General features: G+C 42.8%; 2 protein-coding genes across 6 annotated transcripts; both read right to left on the bottom strand.

Annotated features, from left to right (window-relative positions):
- Positions 1-1,655: 1,655 nt before the first annotated feature.
- Positions 1,656-6,781, bottom strand: LOC136520293 (enolase 1). Its single transcript, XM_066513747.1, has 17 exons — positions 6,616-6,781; positions 6,410-6,473; positions 5,147-5,211; positions 4,474-4,521; positions 4,259-4,345; positions 4,089-4,169; positions 3,905-4,006; positions 3,749-3,829; positions 3,589-3,663; positions 3,248-3,310; positions 3,087-3,167; positions 2,761-2,955; positions 2,621-2,671; positions 2,431-2,519; positions 2,280-2,331; positions 2,135-2,191; positions 1,656-2,053 (listed from the first exon to the last, which is right to left on the bottom strand). The coding sequence occupies exons 1-17, from the start codon at positions 6,682-6,684 to the stop codon at positions 1,973-1,975; spliced, it is 1,341 nt and encodes a 446-aa protein (XP_066369844.1). The 5' UTR covers positions 6,685-6,781; the 3' UTR covers positions 1,656-1,972.
- A 3,088-nt stretch (positions 6,782-9,869) lies between these two features.
- LOC136521861 (uncharacterized) lies at positions 9,870-14,984 on the bottom strand. 5 transcript variants are annotated; one of them, XM_066515625.1, is made up of 6 exons: positions 14,550-14,984; positions 13,352-14,117; positions 12,842-13,274; positions 11,816-11,878; positions 10,452-10,692; positions 9,870-10,235 (listed from the first exon to the last, which is right to left on the bottom strand). In XM_066515625.1, exons 2-3 carry the CDS (start codon positions 14,053-14,055, stop codon positions 13,025-13,027), a joined length of 954 nt encoding a protein of 317 aa, XP_066371722.1. In that variant the 5' UTR covers positions 14,056-14,117; positions 14,550-14,984; the 3' UTR covers positions 9,870-10,235; positions 10,452-10,692; positions 11,816-11,878; positions 12,842-13,024. The 5 variants fall into 5 exon arrangements, with proteins under 5 accessions (XP_066371722.1, XP_066371727.1, XP_066371726.1 ...); XM_066515630.1 differs by having other exon boundaries at positions 9,871-10,235; positions 12,842-13,055; XM_066515629.1 differs by lacking the exon at positions 12,842-13,274 and having other exon boundaries at positions 9,874-10,235.
- Between the last annotated feature and the right edge of the window lie 5,181 nt (positions 14,985-20,165).

Raw genomic sequence — 20,165 nt, 5'->3', positions numbered from 1 at the left:
CCGTATTTTACAATCTGGGTATAATACAGGTTAATACGGGCGGGATCAAGCCTTTTCCATTTCCATCCCGCACCCGCCAACTCTCAGACCCGTGTCCGGTCCAGTTTTCGGATTTTTCTGAAAATACAGAAACGGACGGATTAAATGTAGAAAATGGGACGGGTCAAGACGAGATATAACCCGTCCGTTTTCAATCTTAGCCATCAATTGATGCGGCTATGGCTCCATTTGTCGCTAGAAGCCATGAATTGATGTGGCGGTTGTGGCTCCATCTGACGCTACAAGCCGAAACCGTGGCAAGGGTTTGATGTGGTTGTAGCTCTATCTGTCTCTACAAGCCATGAATTGATGCGGTGGCTATGGCTCCATCTGCCGCTACAAGCCGAAGCCGTGATGAGTGGTTTCCATGTTGAATTCAAAAATGGCTCAACAAAGCAAAAGAAAGAAGAAAACCGCTCGCATACAGAGAAACAAGAAAGTCGCTTGCATATGGCAAGACCAGTAAGATTTTCTCTTGCGCAATTCCGACGAGTGTGGACCGCCACTCATCTCTCATTAGAATCTAGAAAAATAATATTTTTTCCCTTTTTTTGTCTTCAGCTGTGGCTCCATCTGCCGCTACAAAGCAATGAATTAATGCCTTTTTTGTCTTTGGTTGTGGCTCCATCTGCCGCTACAAGCCATGAATTGACGCTACGGTTGTGGCTACATTTGTTGCTACAAGCCATGAATTGCTGCGGTTGTGGCTCTTTTTCCTTTTTTTTGTCTTCAGCTGTGGCTCCATCTGCCGCTACAAAGCCATGAAGTAATGCCTTTTTTTGTCTTTGGTTGTGGCTCCATCTGCCGCCACAAGCCATGAATTGACGCTACGGTTGTGGCTACATTTGTTGCTACAAGCCATGAATTGCTGCGGTTGCTACAAGCCGAAGCCATTGCGAGGGGTTTTCAAGCTGAATTCGAAAATGGCTTAATAACACAGCAAAAGAAAGAAGAGTCGCTCGCATATAGCAAGACTAGCAACCAGCAAGATTTTTCGATGCGCAAGGTGTGATTGTGGCTCCATCTGCCGCTACAAGCCGAAGTCCTGTGGCTCCATCTGCCGCAACAAGTCAAAGTCGTGTGGCTCCATCTGCAGCTACAAGCCAAAGCTGTGGCGAGAGGTTTCCATGCTGAATTCGAAAATGGCTTAATAACATAGCAAAAGAAACAAGAAAGTCGCTCACATATGGCAAGACCATCAAGATTTTCTTTTGTGCAAGATGCGATTGTGGCTCCATTTGCCGCTACAAGCCGAAATAGTGCGGCTCTATCTGCCGATACAAGCCAAAGCAGTGTGACTCTATCTGCTGCTGCAAGCCACCGAAATAGTGTGGCTCTATCTGCCACTATAAGCCGTCGAAGCCGTGTGGCTCCATCTGCCACTACAAGCCGAAGCCATGTAGGTCCATTTGCCGCTACAAGCCAAAGCCATGGCAAGGGGTTTCCATGTTGAATTAAAAAATGGCTTAACATAGCAAAAGAAACAAGAAAGTCACTTGCATATGGCAAGACCAACAAGATATTCTGTTGTGCAAGATGTGGCTGTGGCTCCTACCAGCCGAAGCCATGGCGAGGAGTTTCTAAGCTGAATACGAAAATAGTTTCACATAGCAAAAGAAACCAGAAAGTCACTCATATATGGCAAGACCAGCAAAATTTTCTGTTGCGTACCCATCAAAATCAGTTTGGGCAACGATATTACAGCGAGTGCGGACCACCACTCATCAGAATAATATAGGAAAACAGTATTTTTTTTCTTTTTCCTTTTTTTTTCTGTTCCCACGACAAAATAACTAGTGTAGCTCTCGGGCAAACAAGACCATACTTTTATTGTGATCGTACAGACATTCTATCAAAAAGCAGCAGCGAACTAGTAGCTCCACAAGAAACATCCTCATCTTCTTTCTCCAGACTCTGAGAGGGCACTCGTGGTTTAGTAGGGCTCCACTGGTGCCCTGAACTTTGCTCCGGCGTAGACTGCGGCATCACCGAGCTCTTCCTCGATCCTGAGCAGCTGCAACCGCGAATGTTTGGTTCAGACTCGAGAGCCGTAAGCATAACCTGGTTGGGAAACGAAGCAGGTGCGCACGCTTACCTGGTTGTATTTGGCCAGGCGCTCAGACCGGCAGGGAGCTCCTGTCTTGATTTGGCCCTGAAACGAAGTCATGGAAACCAGGTCAGTACCGAAGATGTTCAATTCGACAGTATCTTAAGTGTATGTTCGCCAGTTGACAGCGTACCGTAGCCAGGCCAACTGAGAGGTCAGCAATGAAGGTGTCCTCTGTCTCGCCACTGAACAAATAAAGAGAAGATAGAACAATTGAGCGGAACAGATCAAACAGGAACGCTAGTTAAAGTTTTCAAAAGCAAACAAAGAACTACAATGGCTACCTCCTGTGGCTTGCCATCACTCCCCATCCGGCACGCTTGGACATTCTAACAGCTTCGATACTCTCGGTCACAGAGCCGATTTGGTTCACCTGTCACCGTGTAGCGATGGAGTTAGTCAACAGCCACTTACAATACAGGTAATCGTTACCCAGGCAAAAAGATTAGCGATATGAAATAGCAATGATTCTACCTTCAAGAGAAGAGCATTGCATGTCTTCTCATTGATGGCCTTGGCAACCCTCTGTACAGCACAGGTCAAGCAGGTAATGTTTAGAACTGCATGTTGTGCATAGAACTAGGGGGGAATCAATTAATTAAAATGTTACTCACAGTGGGGTTAGTAACGAGAAGATCATCTCCTACAATCTGCACTTGCTGTCCAATCTCATCAGTGAGTTTGGCATAAGTGGTCCAGTCATCCTGGTCGAATGGATCTTCGATAGACACAATAGGGTACTCAGATACAAAGGACTTGTACAGATCTTTCAGGCTGTCACCTGAAATTTTGTTTGAACCATCGTTGTTCTGGCCAAGAAAGTGAGTACAGTTAATATAAAATAAAAGCTCATATAGCCCTATAGAATAACACATAAGGAATAGCTAAAGCTATAGGTAAATAAAACTATAAAAGCATAATAAGAAGTTGCAATTCTTACCTCCTCCTTGAAATTAAGATCATAAGTCTTGTCCTTCTCACTAAAGAATTCAGAAGCAGCAACATCCATTCCAATGACCACCTGCCACACAGATAAGTTGAATCAACTACACACACAAAGGTTTGTCTGTTTGTGAGCCAAGTAGAAAAGAGAGGACGTACCTTTCCGGTGTAGCCAGCCTTTTCTATAGCTGCCTTCAGTAGTTCAAGGCCTTCTTTGTTTTCCTGCATATATTGGTTGACATAGAAATTAGATTGTGAGATAAATGGATGTTGATGATTAATTTAAACATAGAAACAAATCATAGTGTTCCTATAGTGAGAGAACCATAGAGCAATAATTAGGCTAGCACCACTATCTTTGGATAAAACTTAAGTTGCCAATTTTTGAATTATGTCCTGATCATCTTAAATAATATGCTAGATAGCTTCAAAAAATATATAAAAGTAAGAATTGTTGTGCTTGCCTATGACAGCAGCAGAGAAAAACATATGGACATTACCTGAATGTTAGGTGCAAAACCACCTTCATCCCCAACATTTGTGGCATCTTGACCATACTTCTTCTTGATTATGCTCTGCATACAGAAGCATTTAGCATTCTGACTTCATATTCCTAGGGTCCACACTTAAGATACATCAATAGATGCATTAGTTGCTCACCTTCAGGTTGTGGTACACCTCAACTCCCATCTTCATGGCCTCCTTGAACGAGGAGGCACCAGTTGGGAGGATCATGAACTCCTGTACAACAGTTAAAATGATTAGAGAGTATAGTCGAAGCATGTAGTCAGAAAATCAGATTTCTCAAGGAATTACCTGCATGGCAAGCTTGTTTCCAGCATGTGATCCTCCATTAATCACATTAAAGGCAGGTACAGGGAGCACCAGAGTTTTGTTTCCAGCAAGATTTGCGATGTGCTGCAAATAAGTAAACTTTCAGGACACCTCTAAATTGTGCATAGAACATAATAATAAATCGTAGCGGTAATGTTTGAAAGACCTGGTAAAGAGGAATCTTCTTCACCATAGCTCCAGCTTTGCACACAGCAAGTGAAACCGCAAGAATGGCATTTGCTCCAAGCTTTATAGATTGAACACAACATCAAAGTAAATCAATACAAGCGGTGCAAGATGGAAGTCAAGTTTAGAAACATAAGTTCCCCATGATACCTTCTGTTTGCACCAGCCCCATTCATTGGAGGTTCCATCAAGCTGTTGGACCATGAAGTTGTCAATCTCAACCTGCTCAGTGGGGTCCTGAAACATAATTCACCACAGTAAGATAGCTATCATGTGTTTTGGGTATCACATCATAGAAAAGTAGCTTTAGAATTGAGATAAACCACATCAATGAAATCATGTAACTTTAGAACTGAGATACATACCTTTCCAACAATTGCTGGTCCAATAATGCTATTTACATTGCTCACAGCCTAGCAAAAGACAATACAACTTATTAGTCCAATGTGAAAAAAGAAAACAACCCATAAAAAACAGAATGGTTGCAATCACTCACACAGGTTAGGCCCTGTTTGGTTTCCATAAGTCAGGTGACTGAAAACCAGTGACTTATAAGTCATGTCTGTTTGGTTGTAGATGACTTATAAGCTCATGCCTGTTAAGTGAAAGGTGTGGGCTCCACGCGGAAAAGGGTGGCTTATAAGTTTTAAGCAGGGGTGAACCAGCTTATTTCTTATAAGCAAGGGTGACTTATAAGTTGGTGGTGTTTGGCAAAATCAGTCACTGATTTCACTTTTTAACTTATAAGTAGGTGACTTATTTGGAACCAAACAGGCCCTTAGCTGTGGATTCAAATTTTAAGCCAAAAGCTACGCAGTAACATTAGTCAACTGAAGTTTAGAGCATAGCCTTCAAATAGGTTCTCAAATCAAATTTATCGCAAATAAAAGGGGGAGGATACACATGTTGGTTTCTATTATATAAGTTAACCATGACCACTGGATGCATGAATGACTACGGTGCATGCGAGTGCATGGCAAATACAGCTAGTATTATATTTGCTCAGACTGAAATGGAAAAATTGGCTGGTTAACTAACCTTAAGAACACCCTTGCCAAGATAATCAGATCCTCCATCCCTCAACTCCAAGGCCTCATATATTCCTGAGAGAGGTCAATTGTTCAAAGATAAAAATATCAAAATTCTGTGCTGATGTCTAACATATGGAATTTGAGGCAACTACAGAAGGCAACCTATTCAAAAAGTAATGTCTGGACCACAAACTGAAATTTCGCAAAAAGTCCATTCCAAACGAAATAGCAGATACTGACATCCCATAGTACTATCTAATATGTAAAGGTGTCTGGACCACAAACTGAAATTTCACAAAATGTCCATTCCAAACGAAATAGCAGATGTTGACGTCCCATAATACCATATCTAATATGAAAAGTATGTCTTTTTTCTATGTTGCTAACATGTCAAAAATGATTAAATGGCATGGCATATCACATATAAATATGTTTTCTTCATTCAATAGATAAGAATACTTTAGGGAAGGTCTATTGGCTGTACTGCATTCTTTCTGTGTTATTTGAAAACAAAATCATGCTTATAATCGATGATTGAAGCAAGGTTCAGAGAAGTGTAACTGAAAATAAATAGATAAATAAATCACATTATATCTGAAAAAACATTCTAATTAATAGTGGACAGTATAATAACAGGAGTTCAAAAGTCAAGGTTGCCTTCTGCTTCATTAAGAGATCCAGAAGGTAAGCAATTTTCAGATCAGCTGACCATGTCACGGCGGTGATGATTCTGCTGACATGTTTCTAAACACTCTTAGGCTCTGCTTTGAAACGAATAAGCTGATTTTTATAAACCCCCCGAACATAGAAATAATTTCGCAGGGAGTATTTCAATTCGCGCAGTAAAAAAAGCAGGTTCCAAACACGCGCTGGTCATGGCGGCGGAGAACATACTGAAAACTTAGGACAAGAATATACGCATCAATCAGATCTAGCAACAAAACAACCGCGCGCGCATCTCAGTCGTAGACTCCTAGCCAGTTCAACATGATGAAGGTCTGTTATTATCCCCCACAACCAACAACAAACGCACAGTATACATGTCACAGAGCCACACAGCATCGACGATCTCAGACACCGCTCGAATCCCTCGACACGTCCAGATCAAGCAAGCACAGTATACATGTCACAGAGCCACACAGCATCGACGATCTCAGACACCGCTCGAATCCCTCGACACGACCAGATCAAGCAAACCAAACCAAGCAGTCGCTCAGGAACAGAGCACGCTGGTGGATGGAGCAGAGCAGAGGCAGACAGACAGACGTACCAGTGGATGCGCCGCTCGGAACGGCCCCCCTCGCGAAGCTGCCGTCGCTGAGGCCGATGTCCACCTGCGCGCAGCGCAGCAGTTAATCCAGATTCATCATATCATAGGAAAACAAAACCGGAGCACATCGGCACAGCGACGCGGCGAATCGGAACAGATCACCAAATTCACAGCAGCCTCTGGAAGACTCAGCAAAACGAACGCACCTCGACGGTGGGGTTGCCGCGGCTGTCGAAGATCTGCCTCGCCTTCACCCACGTGATCGTGACCGCCATCTCTCGAAAAGGCCTAGAAGCGCTCGCTCGCTCGCTCGCTATCTGTGGTCGCGTCTGCTTGCGCTTTTGCCTCGCCTCTCGATTAGGCAGCGGCCGCGGCCGGCCGGGCTATTTGTAGAAGAAGAGGCAGCGGAGGGGTGGGGGTGGGGGCGGGGGCCACCTGGCGGTGAGAGATGTTTGAGCGGGTGGAGCCCGCCCGTCGGTGGCCTTGGCTTTGCTTGGAGGAGGGGAAGGTCCCTCCACGTCCGCCCTTGGTTTCCACGGGGCGGGGCTGCGGGAGCATATTCGATTTCTTGTTCCGTGGTGCAAGGACTGTGTGCGCTCTGCTGGTTTCGTTTCGTTTCGTTCAAATTTAGGAACTTGCTTATTAATTACAGGAAGTACCACCATATGCTTCTTCTTCTTTGCTGAAAAGCTGTGGTGGCTTCTTCTTGTGCGGCGGCGGCTGTGCCTGGTTTCTTCTATCTATACACAAACAGGCTCTACAATGATTATTATTACAAGCCGTTGAATAAGAGAGATACTTTGTACGCAATAATTCAAATGTAATTTGAGTGTAACCATATGTTTAAAACATCTGTTGTATATGTTGTAATAGTATTTACGAGCTTTCATTCAAATGATTTCAGCTGCAGATCATAATAGTATGCATATGCGTATCTTTTTTTTTTCCGAATATATGCATATGCATATCGAGTATCGTCTCTTAATTAGATTTAACTGTCCTTTATTTAATAGAAGAATTCCAGGTTTAACTTTTAAGCAGTTACTTAAATTACACTAGAAACTAATGGCACAAGAGGACACGAGAGCTTCCAGCGCTTTTAGAGATCAAAGCACATGTTAGGTAGGCACGGGAAAAGGAGTACTTTTGCGTCGCCGCCTTGCTCACCATCTGCTGCTGGTCTTGGTCCAATCAGACGTGCAACTCTGTCGACGAAAGTAACAGCTCGTCTAGGTGACTAGGCAGCAAGCATGATGTATGGGTTTTAATCCTTCCACCCGCATGCACAAAGTCACAACTAGCTCTTCCTTTTGTCTAGAAAGATGACACTTGGCACATTGAAAGGTCATTCTGAAGTTCTTAGCTTTATTAATCTTTCTCGGACAAAGATACGTCGCTCTCCTGCACGATTTGAGAAGACCACGGACTCCAGAATTTCTCATGTTATACCTCTCCTGCATGATTTGAGAAGACCACGGACTCTAGAATTTCTCATGTTATACGGTTCATTTGTTTAGACCCTGAGAGCGGACCAGACCCGGAATTCAGCGATGAACAGAACGGAGGCATGACAGCAGCTCAAGTTGGGGTTACGTTGTCAAAACTTTGTCAAAATGCTGGCCACACACGGTCGGAAAACCAATACCAAATTGTCAGTACGCACATAGTAAATGTCAAGAAAATGATTTGGGCTTCTGGTAAACTTTTTCTTTCCATTACCGTTGACCACAGGTCCTTGTCACGTTGTCCCCAGAGCTGGAATTTGCCCCCCTTGTTTTTGTTTTTGTGTTTGTCCCAGGGAGTCTGGGTGGCAACTGGCAACACTGCTCGTGTCATTCCAATAATGCCACCATTTTAAATTGATCGACAAGTTCAGTCGTGAATTCATGATAAGGAATTCGACTTTGCCTTTGCATATTTTTCTTATATGTAAACACCATTATAACGATGATGCAACATGGCACTCTTACCTGATGAATCGTTATATATTAGAATGAATAAATAAACGATCATAATGTTCAACAGCATGTTCGTTTCGACTGAAACGATCGTGGATTATAAACCAGAAGTACTGCTAGCTGGTTTGGTGTGAGAGAAAAATACTGTTGCGGCTTATAATCCACGATCATATAAGCCGAAACGATCAGGCTGAGCCCTTCGTGCAAGTTTGCGTACGCATGACGTCACTGGCTAATGAATGGGTGACTCGCTGACACCGAGGATGGCAACAAGAGACTTAAAAACTCTCAGACTGTCTCCAACAGCTCATGCAAAGGGCGACGCATATCCAAAATCGGCTATGCAAAGTGTTTTCACGGAAGAAAACCGTCTCCAACCGAAGACGCAAACGCACGATGCATTTTGGGTACGAGCCCAGCCGGGACGCTTATTTGCGTCGTCTTTCTCCAAGACGCAAAGTCTTCCATGGCAGGAGCGGTGCGGGCAACTGCTGCTCGGCCCGGAGCCGATCAGCGCTGGGCGCTGCTGGTGTGCTCGGCCAGGAGCCAAATCAACTAGCACACGACGAACAGAGAGCTCGCACGCGAAGAACAAAAAAGGAGCGGCCAAGAAAATCGATGAAATCCGACTCAAATCTTCATGGATCGCTCCCAAACTTTGCACAGCGATTCGCAATGAAGATAAAAAGCTACTCCTAGGAGATCATTGCTCAATTTAAACTGTAACTCCGTAAATCGAAGAAATTCGAGCAAGAACGAGTTTTTCCCCCAAAATGAAGATCGGCTTGGATCTTAATGCACGAGTGGAATTGATTCAAACCACTTGATAGGATTGTTCAACACTCGTCGAAGCATCAATCTGACTAAACAAATCTCATAGCAAAACTCAAATCGAGCACGAATCAAGAAGGGGAAAGAAACGGGAACCAAGAACACAGTGAAGAACAACCGGATCTGGATCCGCGCCGGCGCACAGCAAGCACTGCATCGTCGACCGCGACATCGGCTGGTGAGTGCTGTGCTGGTTGATTGATCTCTTTCTCTTCGATTCGCACGCAAGCTAGATAGCTAGCTGTTGGATCTTGCAGTCAGATGGACTGCGAAGCACCTGCTATTGTTTTTCAGTTGGATGGCATGCAGGAGTTATGTCTTTCTTGAACTGCAGGCTGAGGCAAAGGGGGAGGGGCCACCGGCGTGCCACCCGCGAGGGCGGCGGACTCGTCGGAGATTGGGATGGGGACGATGAAGTCGGGGCTCGCGTATGCGTGGGCTGTTGGAAAAGAGGAGTTTTGGGTCACGCACCCATTTCCTGTAGGCTACCCAATCCACCGAATGTCTGCCGTGTATGGGTTCCGATCGTTGGAGACAGTCTCAGGACAAAAGAAAATGAGTACCTAGCTCTTTCCTGTACCCACAACCACAACAGCAGAATAAAAATTCTAGGGGAAAAAAAAGAACCTAGCTCTTTCCAGTACCCACAACCACAGCAGCAGAATAAAAATTCTCAGGAAAAAAACCACAAACGGCAGAATAAAAATTCTCTGGGGAAAAAGAAAAGAGGACCTAGCTCTTTCATGTACTCACAACCACAACAGCAGAATAAAAATTCTCTGGGAAAAGAAATGAGGACATAGCTCTTTCCTGTACCAAAAACCACAACAGCAGAATTTGTTCCACAGACCACAACAATAACAGGTCCAAAAAACACATACTTGTATATTTCTATACTAGTAACTCATGGATCTGATGGGCAATAGAGAACCATCATTTGGAGGCATGCAATTTATCACAGAAACTCTTGCAGCTTCTTCAACAGCAAATTCTGGACTTCGGTGTGATTGCACACTGACACTGAACCACCAATATGCCTGCATGTAAACAACAGAACGTGGAGGCAGTCCAAGCCAACAAAAAATATGAAAGGAATATTTCTTACAGATGGCAGGAGCATAAGAATCAAGATTGAAGAGAGAAAAAAGGGTGGGATATAAGACATCTGAATCATGAGTAACAACTGATCTAATGTTCCTTACTTCATTAGAGCAATATGAGCTAGGAAAGATACAGAAGTTTAAACAAAGCACCTTGACTTGCATCAAGTTTAAACAAAGCAAGTCGATGATTCAGCTGCACATATCCAAGATCAACAAGATGCCAATCACAAGCCTAAAGATGCCTCAACTAGCAGGCGATGATTTCGATGACTTCCTCGTTCTGTGAGCATCCATTTGCAGTATAGCGCCCATGTCTGCTGGAGTTCCGGTTAGCATTCATGTTGGTGGCTGCCATGACCCTGGCTTGAAAGACACCCGTCGTTTACCATACCTACAGTGCAATTCAGCTCCAAATTTAGGGGTTGTTGTAGGTTTGTAGCATCAAACCCTCCAATGCACCAAGCACAGTGGAGTTAAAAAAAGAACAACTAAGATCCAGACATCCAGCATATTCAAATATTTGACCAAGATAAAGTTATTACAGAAGTTAGTACAAACCCAGAAAACTTGACAGCACATAATTCAGTGTCAAAGTATTGTATTGTAACGTGTAACGCCAAGCTAGAAAAGCGAAGCGAACCTTGATGTTGTGCCTTAGTTCTTGACTTTATGTTGAATGCACAGTATATGCGCGCTAGACCACTACAGAACGATGACACTCCCAAGTCTAAAGATATAGAGGTTCTGTCCCAGCCCCTCTCTTTCCCTCCCCCGGCCAGGCAGCCACCACTAAATTTTCGGTGCTTACTTACAAATTCCAAGATGACAAATCAGAACCTCAAACACCGCTGCGGAACCACAAACATATACCAGTCAATTCAACAACAAGCCTAGATGAATGTATGAAATCAAGAAAGGTCACTAAGAATAATCATGCCATCAGCACTTGAAGGACAGGAGGTAGTACAAAAAACAAAGGCATGGCTGTAGTTACTGTATAGCATGCACATTTGTTTGGCAAACAAACTGGAAGGCAAACAGCTGGAGTGGCTACTAGGATAGGTTAAAACTGTGTACATAGTAATATACTGACACACTCTACGTGATGCATCCAAGAGTAAATATCATAATTGGCCCAGACCAACAAGGCATTTCATCTGAAGCAGTAACAAAAGTAATTCAACTGACAGTATAATCGGCAGAGATCAGAAAAGCTTAAAAACAGATTAATATTACAGATGTTTTAGTGCACTAGTTAGCCTTTCATTGCGCTTGCTTTGCGACATAAATAAACTAAAGAAAAACTAAGTAAGAAACAACACAGGAACCCAATAGAGTAAAGAAAAACTCAGTAATCATCATGTAAGAAACAGCACACTAGTACTACAATACACTACTTCCAGTAAAGTAACTTCACATTAAGACAAGGAAAACAATCTGTTTTGCCTGTCTGGAAAATCATGTTTTCTTCACTGGAGGTAGCATATATCACAGAAGATACAGCCTAACCATACCTCAAACTCTTCCTCTTCATCCTCTTCATCCTCATCTTTATATAGATATTCATATTAACCGTCCTATAGAATAATAAGGGGAAGCACATGCAGTTAGCAACAAAGTAGCAAAAATGTTAAATTATGACCTGAACAAAAACAGGAAACTGAATCACTATACGTCATCATCAGAGCTGCTTAATGCATCAAAATCAAATGGTAAATATCCATCCAAGTGACCACCAGTGTATGCATCAGCCTCAACCGGGTGCAGCATATCAGAACTTCCATTGTTTTTACAGCCAAAACAATGGCCACCTTCATCATAAAGAAATAAGGCAAGAAACAGACATATCACCAACCATGCACAAACAGATGTTAATAGTAGCGACTAATTCAGGGTAGAGAAAAATGTATAGCAGTTTAAGATAACGCACGAACTTAAACCGCAAGGGTTACATATGAATAATAAACCACTAAAACATAACACGACAGGCAAACAAACAAACTGTCTTGTTAGAATAATAGGAATTGCAAATCACATTCTATATTTAGCCAAAAAAAGATCTACATCTAATAGAAGAGTAAGCGCCAGATCAGCAACCATGCACAACCAGATGTTAATTACCCAAGTAATTTAAGGTAAGGAAAATTGTATATACGCAATAAGTACAAGTCATCTGCATGAAACAGTTAAAGATATTACATGATTATAAACTGCAAGGTCTGCACTCAATATACAAGCAACAAATTTACAACCATATACATATGTAACAGATGAGCTAGCAAAAGCAGAACCTGTATTTTTGAAATTTTTTATGTGCCAACATAAGCTATTGTCAGATACATACATGCAGGGTCTCTCGATTTGAGTTGCAAAAGTGTGACCATAGCAAAAGGCCACATGAAGGAATGCACTTCAGAATATATATATATATATTAAACAAATATTTCTTTTGACCATGTATTTGAAGTAAAACTATAACTGAACCCCTAACCACCATGACGAGTATGTAGAGGTTAATTTAAGATAAGAGTGTGGGATACCCTTAGATACAAATTAGATCATGCAGCAACAGTTGACCTCCCAGACCTTTTTTCCTTGCATATGCGAAACTTCAGCAAAGAATAGTTTGTTGCCAGTGCTATGGTCATCATCAGCTTCTTTCTGCTTTGTTGTGAAATTGAAATGATAATACCACCTGTGGTTCTCATAAATTATTTGTTTCCTCAAAAGATCTTCCAGTTCATGTGCAAGATTCTAGTATAAGAAGAGAAAACTGTAGCATGAGAGAGAGACAGAGAGACAGAGAGACAGAGAGACAGAGACAGAGACAGAGACAAGAGACAGAGGAGACAGACACCGAAAAGATTGCTTTGGTCATTAAACTGGTCCAGTATAGCTTGAGCCAAGTGCCACTTCTCACTACAGGTATTCTCACTACTTAACGAATTAGGACCTCCCTTTGTTGTACTAATCCTGTTTGAGTTCAATAATCAACAACAATTGCTTGTAGTGGAGATAAAACGAACTAGAACGAAGTCCAGAAACTTTACCTTGTTTCACACTGCCATAAATCAAGGAAGCTAATGATAGCATTTTCAGTTTCATCTATGCTCTGAAACGGTCCACCCACATTAGGGTATATCCAGATAGACCCCGTCCTGTCAATCCTAATGTAGAACACCTCAAATGAGTTTGCAGGATAGTAGATCAAAATGTTAGGCCCAAGAGTTGGTGGAGAGTCGTCAATGGTGTTAAGCGGCACTGTCCGTGGACTGGCAGTGATCAACTCTTCTGATGAACTGTCAAGATACTCGTCCGATGAGGAAACATCTGGCTCTTGCAGAGTTAGTATAGATGTGGAGTCAGCAGCACCCGCCACAAACTTTTCAGACCTGGAGGGTAATGTTCTCAATGAGCCATCAATGGTGTTCTGCGTCATTGTCTGCGGGTCAGCGATGTTTGATTCTTCATATGATGTGCTAGTGTCGTGCAACTTCTCCAAAGATGAAACAACACCTTCTACAAGCTTCTGCCCAGATGAATTGTCAAGAAACTCATCCAAGGATGGACCATCTGGCTCCTGCAGACCTGGAGCATATGTGGAATCAGCAGCAGCTGCCACAGGCTTCTGACAAGTGGATGTGGAAGTGCTGGATGAGCTCCCAATGGTTTCATGTGGCACTGTTGGTGCACTGTCAGGGATCGACTCTTCTAATGGCGTGGTGTTGGGCAACTCCTCCAAGAACAAAAACATTGTGGGTCTTGCAGAGTTTTTGCAAATGCAGACTCAGCAGCACCTGCCACAGCCAATTACGCCTAAAAAGGAGAAAGCAGCACGATGAGTACAGATCTAACAAATCGTTATTTGAGTACAATCATTGTGCGATATTATACAAGTAACCAGATGTCACAAATTCATAAAACAAATACTCTCAGTTCAACTGAAATACATACAAATGCAGCAGTTTATTTATTTAGGGGCGTTTTCTCCTGCTGGTAGATTAAAACAACTCCCGTTCCACCCCACACCCAAGGGTAATGAACTAATGATCATTAGTTTTTTTTGCTACCAATCTCAATTCTACCCAATGAATCAACAACTCTTAACTTAATCCGATAGAATCCGGCTTCACAAAATGTCTAGATTGACCAGCATGTAATGTAAACCTAAAATTAGATCGACTAATATATAATAACTTAACACAAGATCGTCACTACAGAGCATGAAAAAAGCGTGCGAGATCGTACGGTGTACGCAGCGCAAGCAGGTCCTCGTTTACTACGCGTGGCGACGGGGTTTGACGGGCTCTGCGAGCGGGGGACAAGTGGCGGATCTCTCCTTCTCCTTCTCCTTCTCCTTCTCCTTCTCCTTCTCCACCACCAACGGGTCGACGAGGGGAGGCTAATCTGCCTATATGGTGCCGCCGAGCCGATTGCCCCTGCATGGTGGGGACTGGGGACCTGCGTCCATGCATGGATTTTGATCTCGAGGGACTGGTGGGCGGTGGCCTGGTATGGGTGGTGGTGAGTCTGCTAGATGCTAAATGGCGACCATAACAGAATGGGAAGGAGGGAAAGAAGATGGTGACCATAACAGAGATGGCGAGTTGACAGAATGGGAAGGAGGGACAGAAGATGGTGACCATAACAGAGATGGCTAGTTGATCGCGCGATCAGATTGAAGAAGAAGCGGGGCAATCTGATCGATTGTTTGGATGGATTTAAGATGTCTGAAACTCTGAAGAAATGTTCAGAGTTGAATGCTGGCCACTGGTACTCCTCTCCGTCTGTGTTTACTTGCCAACAACTTTTTTTACTGTAGCAAATTTATTTTTTCTTTTAAAAAAAATTTAGATACTTCAACGTATATAACACTAATGAAGTATGTTCAATAAAGAATCATATATGTGAAAACTTGATGTATCTAAAATTTTTTTACAGAAAAAAACGTATGATCAAAATTGCTATAGTAAAAATTCGGTGACAAGTAAACGAAAACGGAGGTAGTAGTATATTGTCAAAAAAATGATTTCAGCTTCTGGAAAACCTTTTTCTTTCGATTAACGTTGACCACAGGTCTTTGTCGCGTTGTCCATGTGCATACCAGAGCTGCAGTTTCCACCCTGTTTTTGTTTTTTCTCCCCAGGGAGGGAGCCTCGCAACACTACGCATAAGCTTGAACTTGTCGGTCCGGCTTAGTATTTTTTTTTCTCATAGCAAATAGTACTTTTTAGCTTAGCTTTTCAGCAAAACGAATAAGGACGTTTGGAATAAAAAAAGTTTTACCATGATTTATGTTAGACGTAGAAAATAGAAAAATAAGTGTCGATCTAGCTTTTTTAAGTGGAAACCGGGCCAAAAAATTATCAACGGGGAGAGTGCACCACCCGACTACATGCCAACTTGAACCAACATGGTCAAAAAAAACCGACCTTACTAGCATCTCGACTATCTAACCACTAGAGCAACTAAACACAACTCCAACTAAGAAGAGAACTAGCAAAAATGACTTGAGCACCAAGCACCACCACCCTTGGACAAGCGCTACCGCCCCGACCTGGCCTATACGGTCCAACAGGTGTGCCTCTTCATGCATGACCCCCGAGAGCCGCACCTTGTCCTCATCAAGCGCATTCTCCGCTATGTCAAAGGCACTCTTTCTGAAGGTCTACACATTGCCACTGGTCTTGTCCAATCCCTCACAGCATACTCAGATGCAGGCTGGGCAGGTTGCCCCGACTCCTGCCACTCCACGCCGGGCTACTACGTCTACCTTGGAGACAACCTAGTGTCTTGGTCGTCCAAGCGTCAGACCACCATCTCTCGCTCCAGTGCTGAGGCGGAGTACTGTGTCGTCGCAAGTGCTACTGGTTTTGCTTCCGTGAGCTCCATCTACCTCTACCCTCCACCACGGTTGTCTTCTGCGACAACATCAGTGTTGTTTACATGACAGCTAACCCCGCTCATCACCGCCAAACCAAGCACATCGAGATCAGCATTCACTTCATCTGCGAGAAGGTCGCGCTTGGTGAAGTTCGTGTTCTGCATGTGTCGTCCTCACACCAGTTCGCGGATATCATGACTAAAGGTCTACCTGTACAGTTATTTACTGATTTTAGTCCGGTCTATGCGTCTGTGAACCTCCCGCTATGACTGCGGGGGTGTTAGATATGTATATATCTAGGGGTCTAATTCTAAATGTACTGAAGGCCTTGTGGCTATATATATGAAAGTCACCCATGCCTAATGGGTGTGAGGTGTTTCTCTAATCTTCTACAATATGCATTTCTCTTTTGTGTATGGCTCCTCTATTAGAATAAGATGGTAGTATGCTTATTTGGGTAAAGAAAACATTAGCATTATTTAGAAGTTGTTCCTTAATTACCTGCATAGGTTGGCTCGAAGCTTCTCCACATTTTGTACTCTTCTTATTCAGAACATTCTTATTGATCTCCTCTGGATAACTCTTTTTATTCAAAACATTTTTCTTGATGTCCTCTGGATAACACACGGTACTGAGTATTAAATGACTCAAGCATCTTTATTCTTCATTTTATAGATAGGCTAACAAGATAATACGCGTGACAAATGAAATATGTAGCCACAGATAATAATTTGAATCACACTAGAATTGCAAAGATGAAAGGGGAAAACATTTCATAGACCAAAATACATAAGGCAACCGGTAGGTTTAAGGTTCTACTCTCACCAGCAATGCGTTGATCACATCTCTTTGATAAGGTACTCAAGTGAGTATCACTAGATCCAGGTCTATATGGTGAGACTTGTTCAAGAGCAGCTTTTATCTTTAAGCATATACCACACAACACTATAAACAGAAATTAAATCGGAGAGGAGTGAAAATTTATTCTCTTCTACAAAATAATACCCAAAAAATTAAAATAAATGTGTCCATTTGAGAATGTTAGCTCTTAGAAAGGTAGCATCAAACCATATTATATTTAATGGGAGAGATGAAAGCTAGATCTGAAGGGGAGGATTTCACACACCATTGTGTTCAGCGAGCTTGATGAGGGTTCGAGAGCGGTCGTCATAGAGGTTAGCGGTGGCTTGACCGTCGTCAATAGCCTGGGTGTCCAGCTCAAAAGCAAACTCAAAGTCATCATCATTAGGTGCTTCTTTTGCCTCCTCTACACACATACATTGTAACACATTTTCTTTTCAGTTTGGAGGCACTAAATATTTCTGAGCCAATATAAATAAGTGTGAAAAATGGAATATATATTCCTTGCTAGTGACATCCATCAAACTGTAATAGCAATCACTTATTGCATCAGACTTTATCACTATCAGTCCGATGTAACAGTGCTTCCTAATTGCACCTATATTCTAAACCGATGTAATACCACCTACATATTGCATAAAAAATCAATAGCAACGCAACCAAACTTGTCTAATTTCTACCTGTTGCATCTCTTGTTCGAAATTGGTGCGTAGATCATACCTATTGCATAGACACGAGTTACTATCGCATCCAATGTCTTCTCGATGCAATAATGACTACCTATTGTATCAGATTTGTAAAATTGATGTAATAGCAGCAAACTATTGCATTAGATTTGCATTTGATGCAAGGCGAAGCGATGCGATAGGGTCAAAAATTAGTAGTTATCTAATTGTTCCTTATTGTAGCATCATTTGACATTGCTTTTCCCAACTCATTTTTTTTGATCTGCGGGTATCTATATGGTCGGACTGCTGTCGGGGTTCCTGGGTCTTTAAGGTAGATTCTGTGGTCATATCGCCTTTTGGAGGGGGGAGTCTGGTTAGCTCGTTGAAAATTTCTAAGAATTTGTCCAGTAAAGATTGTAATGTAGGTTTCGTAGAGACTGTGTGTATGCAAGGTATCTTCGTTGGTGGTTTGTTGAGGCTTGTCCACATAATCCGCTAGCCTTGATGCCAGAATTTCATCGTGAGGTTGCAGAAATCCCATACAATTGGTCCTATTGAGCTTAACCAATTGACTCCTAGGACAAAGTCGTAACCTCCTAGTTTTATGTTGTAACCGTCGATATTGAATGTTTCTGTTCCAATATGTACCGTCAGCTAATTCTGTTGTCGTTAGCCACTGCTACTGTGATGTTGTCAAGTGCTTCTGTTCTATTGGGGTGTAGTGCTGCTTCTGCTTCTGAATCTATAAAATTGTGTGTTGAGCCAAAGTCGAGTAGGGTGAGGAAGTCATGACCATTGATGGTGATTTGTACTTGCATTGTTTGGCTCATTGTAATTCCTATTACTACATGCAAGGAGATCTCTATGTGAGAATGTTCGGTAGTTGATGGAGTTGGTGTCTCGATTTTTGTGTTGGCGAGATAGAATCTTTTTACCAGTGATATAATTGTTGTCTCCAGGTTTGTAGGTTGTTGTAACTCTGTGTCAATGCGTAGTGTTGGAGCTAGTCCTACTGTGTATAACATCACCTGCTGAGATGAGGAAAGTCTAGGTACCTTTGTCAAGTTTAGAGTAAAGCGGTTGTTGTAGTCATCTAATATATTCTCCCATTTGTCTTGTATGAGAGAGTTGTCCTAGATGATTGTGGTGGGCGTGGGGACCAAATCTTTTGCTGATTGCTGTTGCGAATTCGGACCATTGCAGTTGACCGCTATGGTGTTCTAGTCTAACGAACCATGTGAGCGCTTGCCCTTGAAGGTGGAAGATTGTGAGTTTAACTTGATATTCTTCCCTACTATTTTGTGTTATTTTTTTTCAACATTTATACAGCCACTAGGATGGGTCTCCGTCCTAGTCATACTCCGAAAATGTCAGTTTAGGGGTGTTCTCCCGACGCCTTGATGGTTGATCTCCTTTTTGGTCATCCTTGTTGATCAATGGGGACTGCATTGTTGGCAAAGGCTTGACCTGTTCACCCTAGTTTTGATCTGGCAGCAGTGTTGGCAACAACCCATCTGACAGGGTGTCAAAAAAGCGTGTTCCTTTTTGGCGGTGGAACATAGATTGGAGATTGGTCCGGGTTTTCTTGTGGGGTTGTTTCTGATTTTTGAAGCTTATCCCAGAACTCGTTGAATTTTTCCTCCATGGATTAGTGATGTCATGAATATCCTCCATGAATTGAGATCACGATGTGGCTCCAGATACCAATATGTCACACTCTCAATTCCCACTTGGGCGTTCAGGGGCGTTTGGGGTGGTTGACCCTTGAATGGGCGCTTGGGTGGCTCCTAACAGTGGGCTGGTCATAGGGGGCTGGCTGGGGGTGTGGCCTTGGCCGGCTAGGGCGCGGCTATGATGCAGCGGCACACAGTAGTGGCAGAGAAGGGCGAGGGTGGCAACGGTGGTGGTGGAGCAGGGCGAGGGCGGCATGGCAAGAGAGAGAGAGAAGCGGTGGCGGCAGAAGAAGAAGGAGAGGAGGAAGAGATAAGGGTTTAACCCCAAAACTTACTTGCCTTCTCTTGATGGTTCTCCCTTATTTATATAGAGGGGGTTTACATGCTGATGGGCTTGATCCCACATAGTCTTAATTTAATAGAATCCTATTACAGTTGGGCCTTGGCCCCTCCCTATTTTAATTATTTTCTTAGCCACTTTGACGATGACTTCTGGCGATCATCCTATCGGGCATGACATGTGATCTCCCTCTAAAGTTCTTGCAAAAGAGACATGGGCTATGCAAAAGTATTGAAAGAAAATGGATATGCGAAAGTCCAAGTATAGAAAAATATGAGCAAATGAAGCCTCATGCGTTGAAAAAAATGATGAAAAATGAGAAAAAAAAGATGGCCATGCCTCAAAATAATCATAAGTTAGAGGGAAAGATCATACCTGCTAAGTGGTAAAATAAAGTTTATTATCGTATTCTAGATACATGCACATTTTGATCTAAGA

Source organism: Miscanthus floridulus, chromosome 18 (assembly GCF_019320115.1).
Source record: "Miscanthus floridulus cultivar M001 chromosome 18, ASM1932011v1, whole genome shotgun sequence".
Classification (NCBI taxonomy): Eukaryota; Viridiplantae; Streptophyta; class Magnoliopsida; order Poales; family Poaceae; genus Miscanthus; species Miscanthus floridulus.
Note: the sequence above shows the minus strand (reverse complement) of the source record. Positions and strands in the feature narration are given on the sequence as shown.

What these genes read in the sequence shown, in the direction of transcription:
- LOC136520293 (XM_066513747.1), bottom strand. Translation starts at nt 6,684, where the DNA reads ATGGCGGTCACGATCACGTGGGTGAAGGCGAGGCAGATCTTCGACAGC. An exon ending in AGGTGTACCACAACCTGAAG is followed by an intron (nt 3,664 to 3,748) that starts GTGAGCAACTAA and finishes TTCTGTATGCAG; the next exon opens with AGCATAATCAAGAAGAAGTA. An exon ending in AGGCTGGCTACACCGGAAAG is followed by an intron (nt 3,168 to 3,247) that starts GTACGTCCTCTC and finishes TCTGTGTGGCAG; the next exon opens with GTGGTCATTGGAATGGATGT.
- LOC136521861 (XM_066515625.1), bottom strand. Translation starts at nt 14,055, where the DNA reads ATGTTTTTGTTCTTGGAGGAGTTGCCCAACACCACGCCATTAGAAGAG. An exon ending in TTATGGCAGTGTGAAACAAG is followed by an intron (nt 13,275 to 13,351) that starts GTAAAGTTTCTG and finishes GAACTCAAACAG; the next exon opens with GATTAGTACAACAAAGGGAG.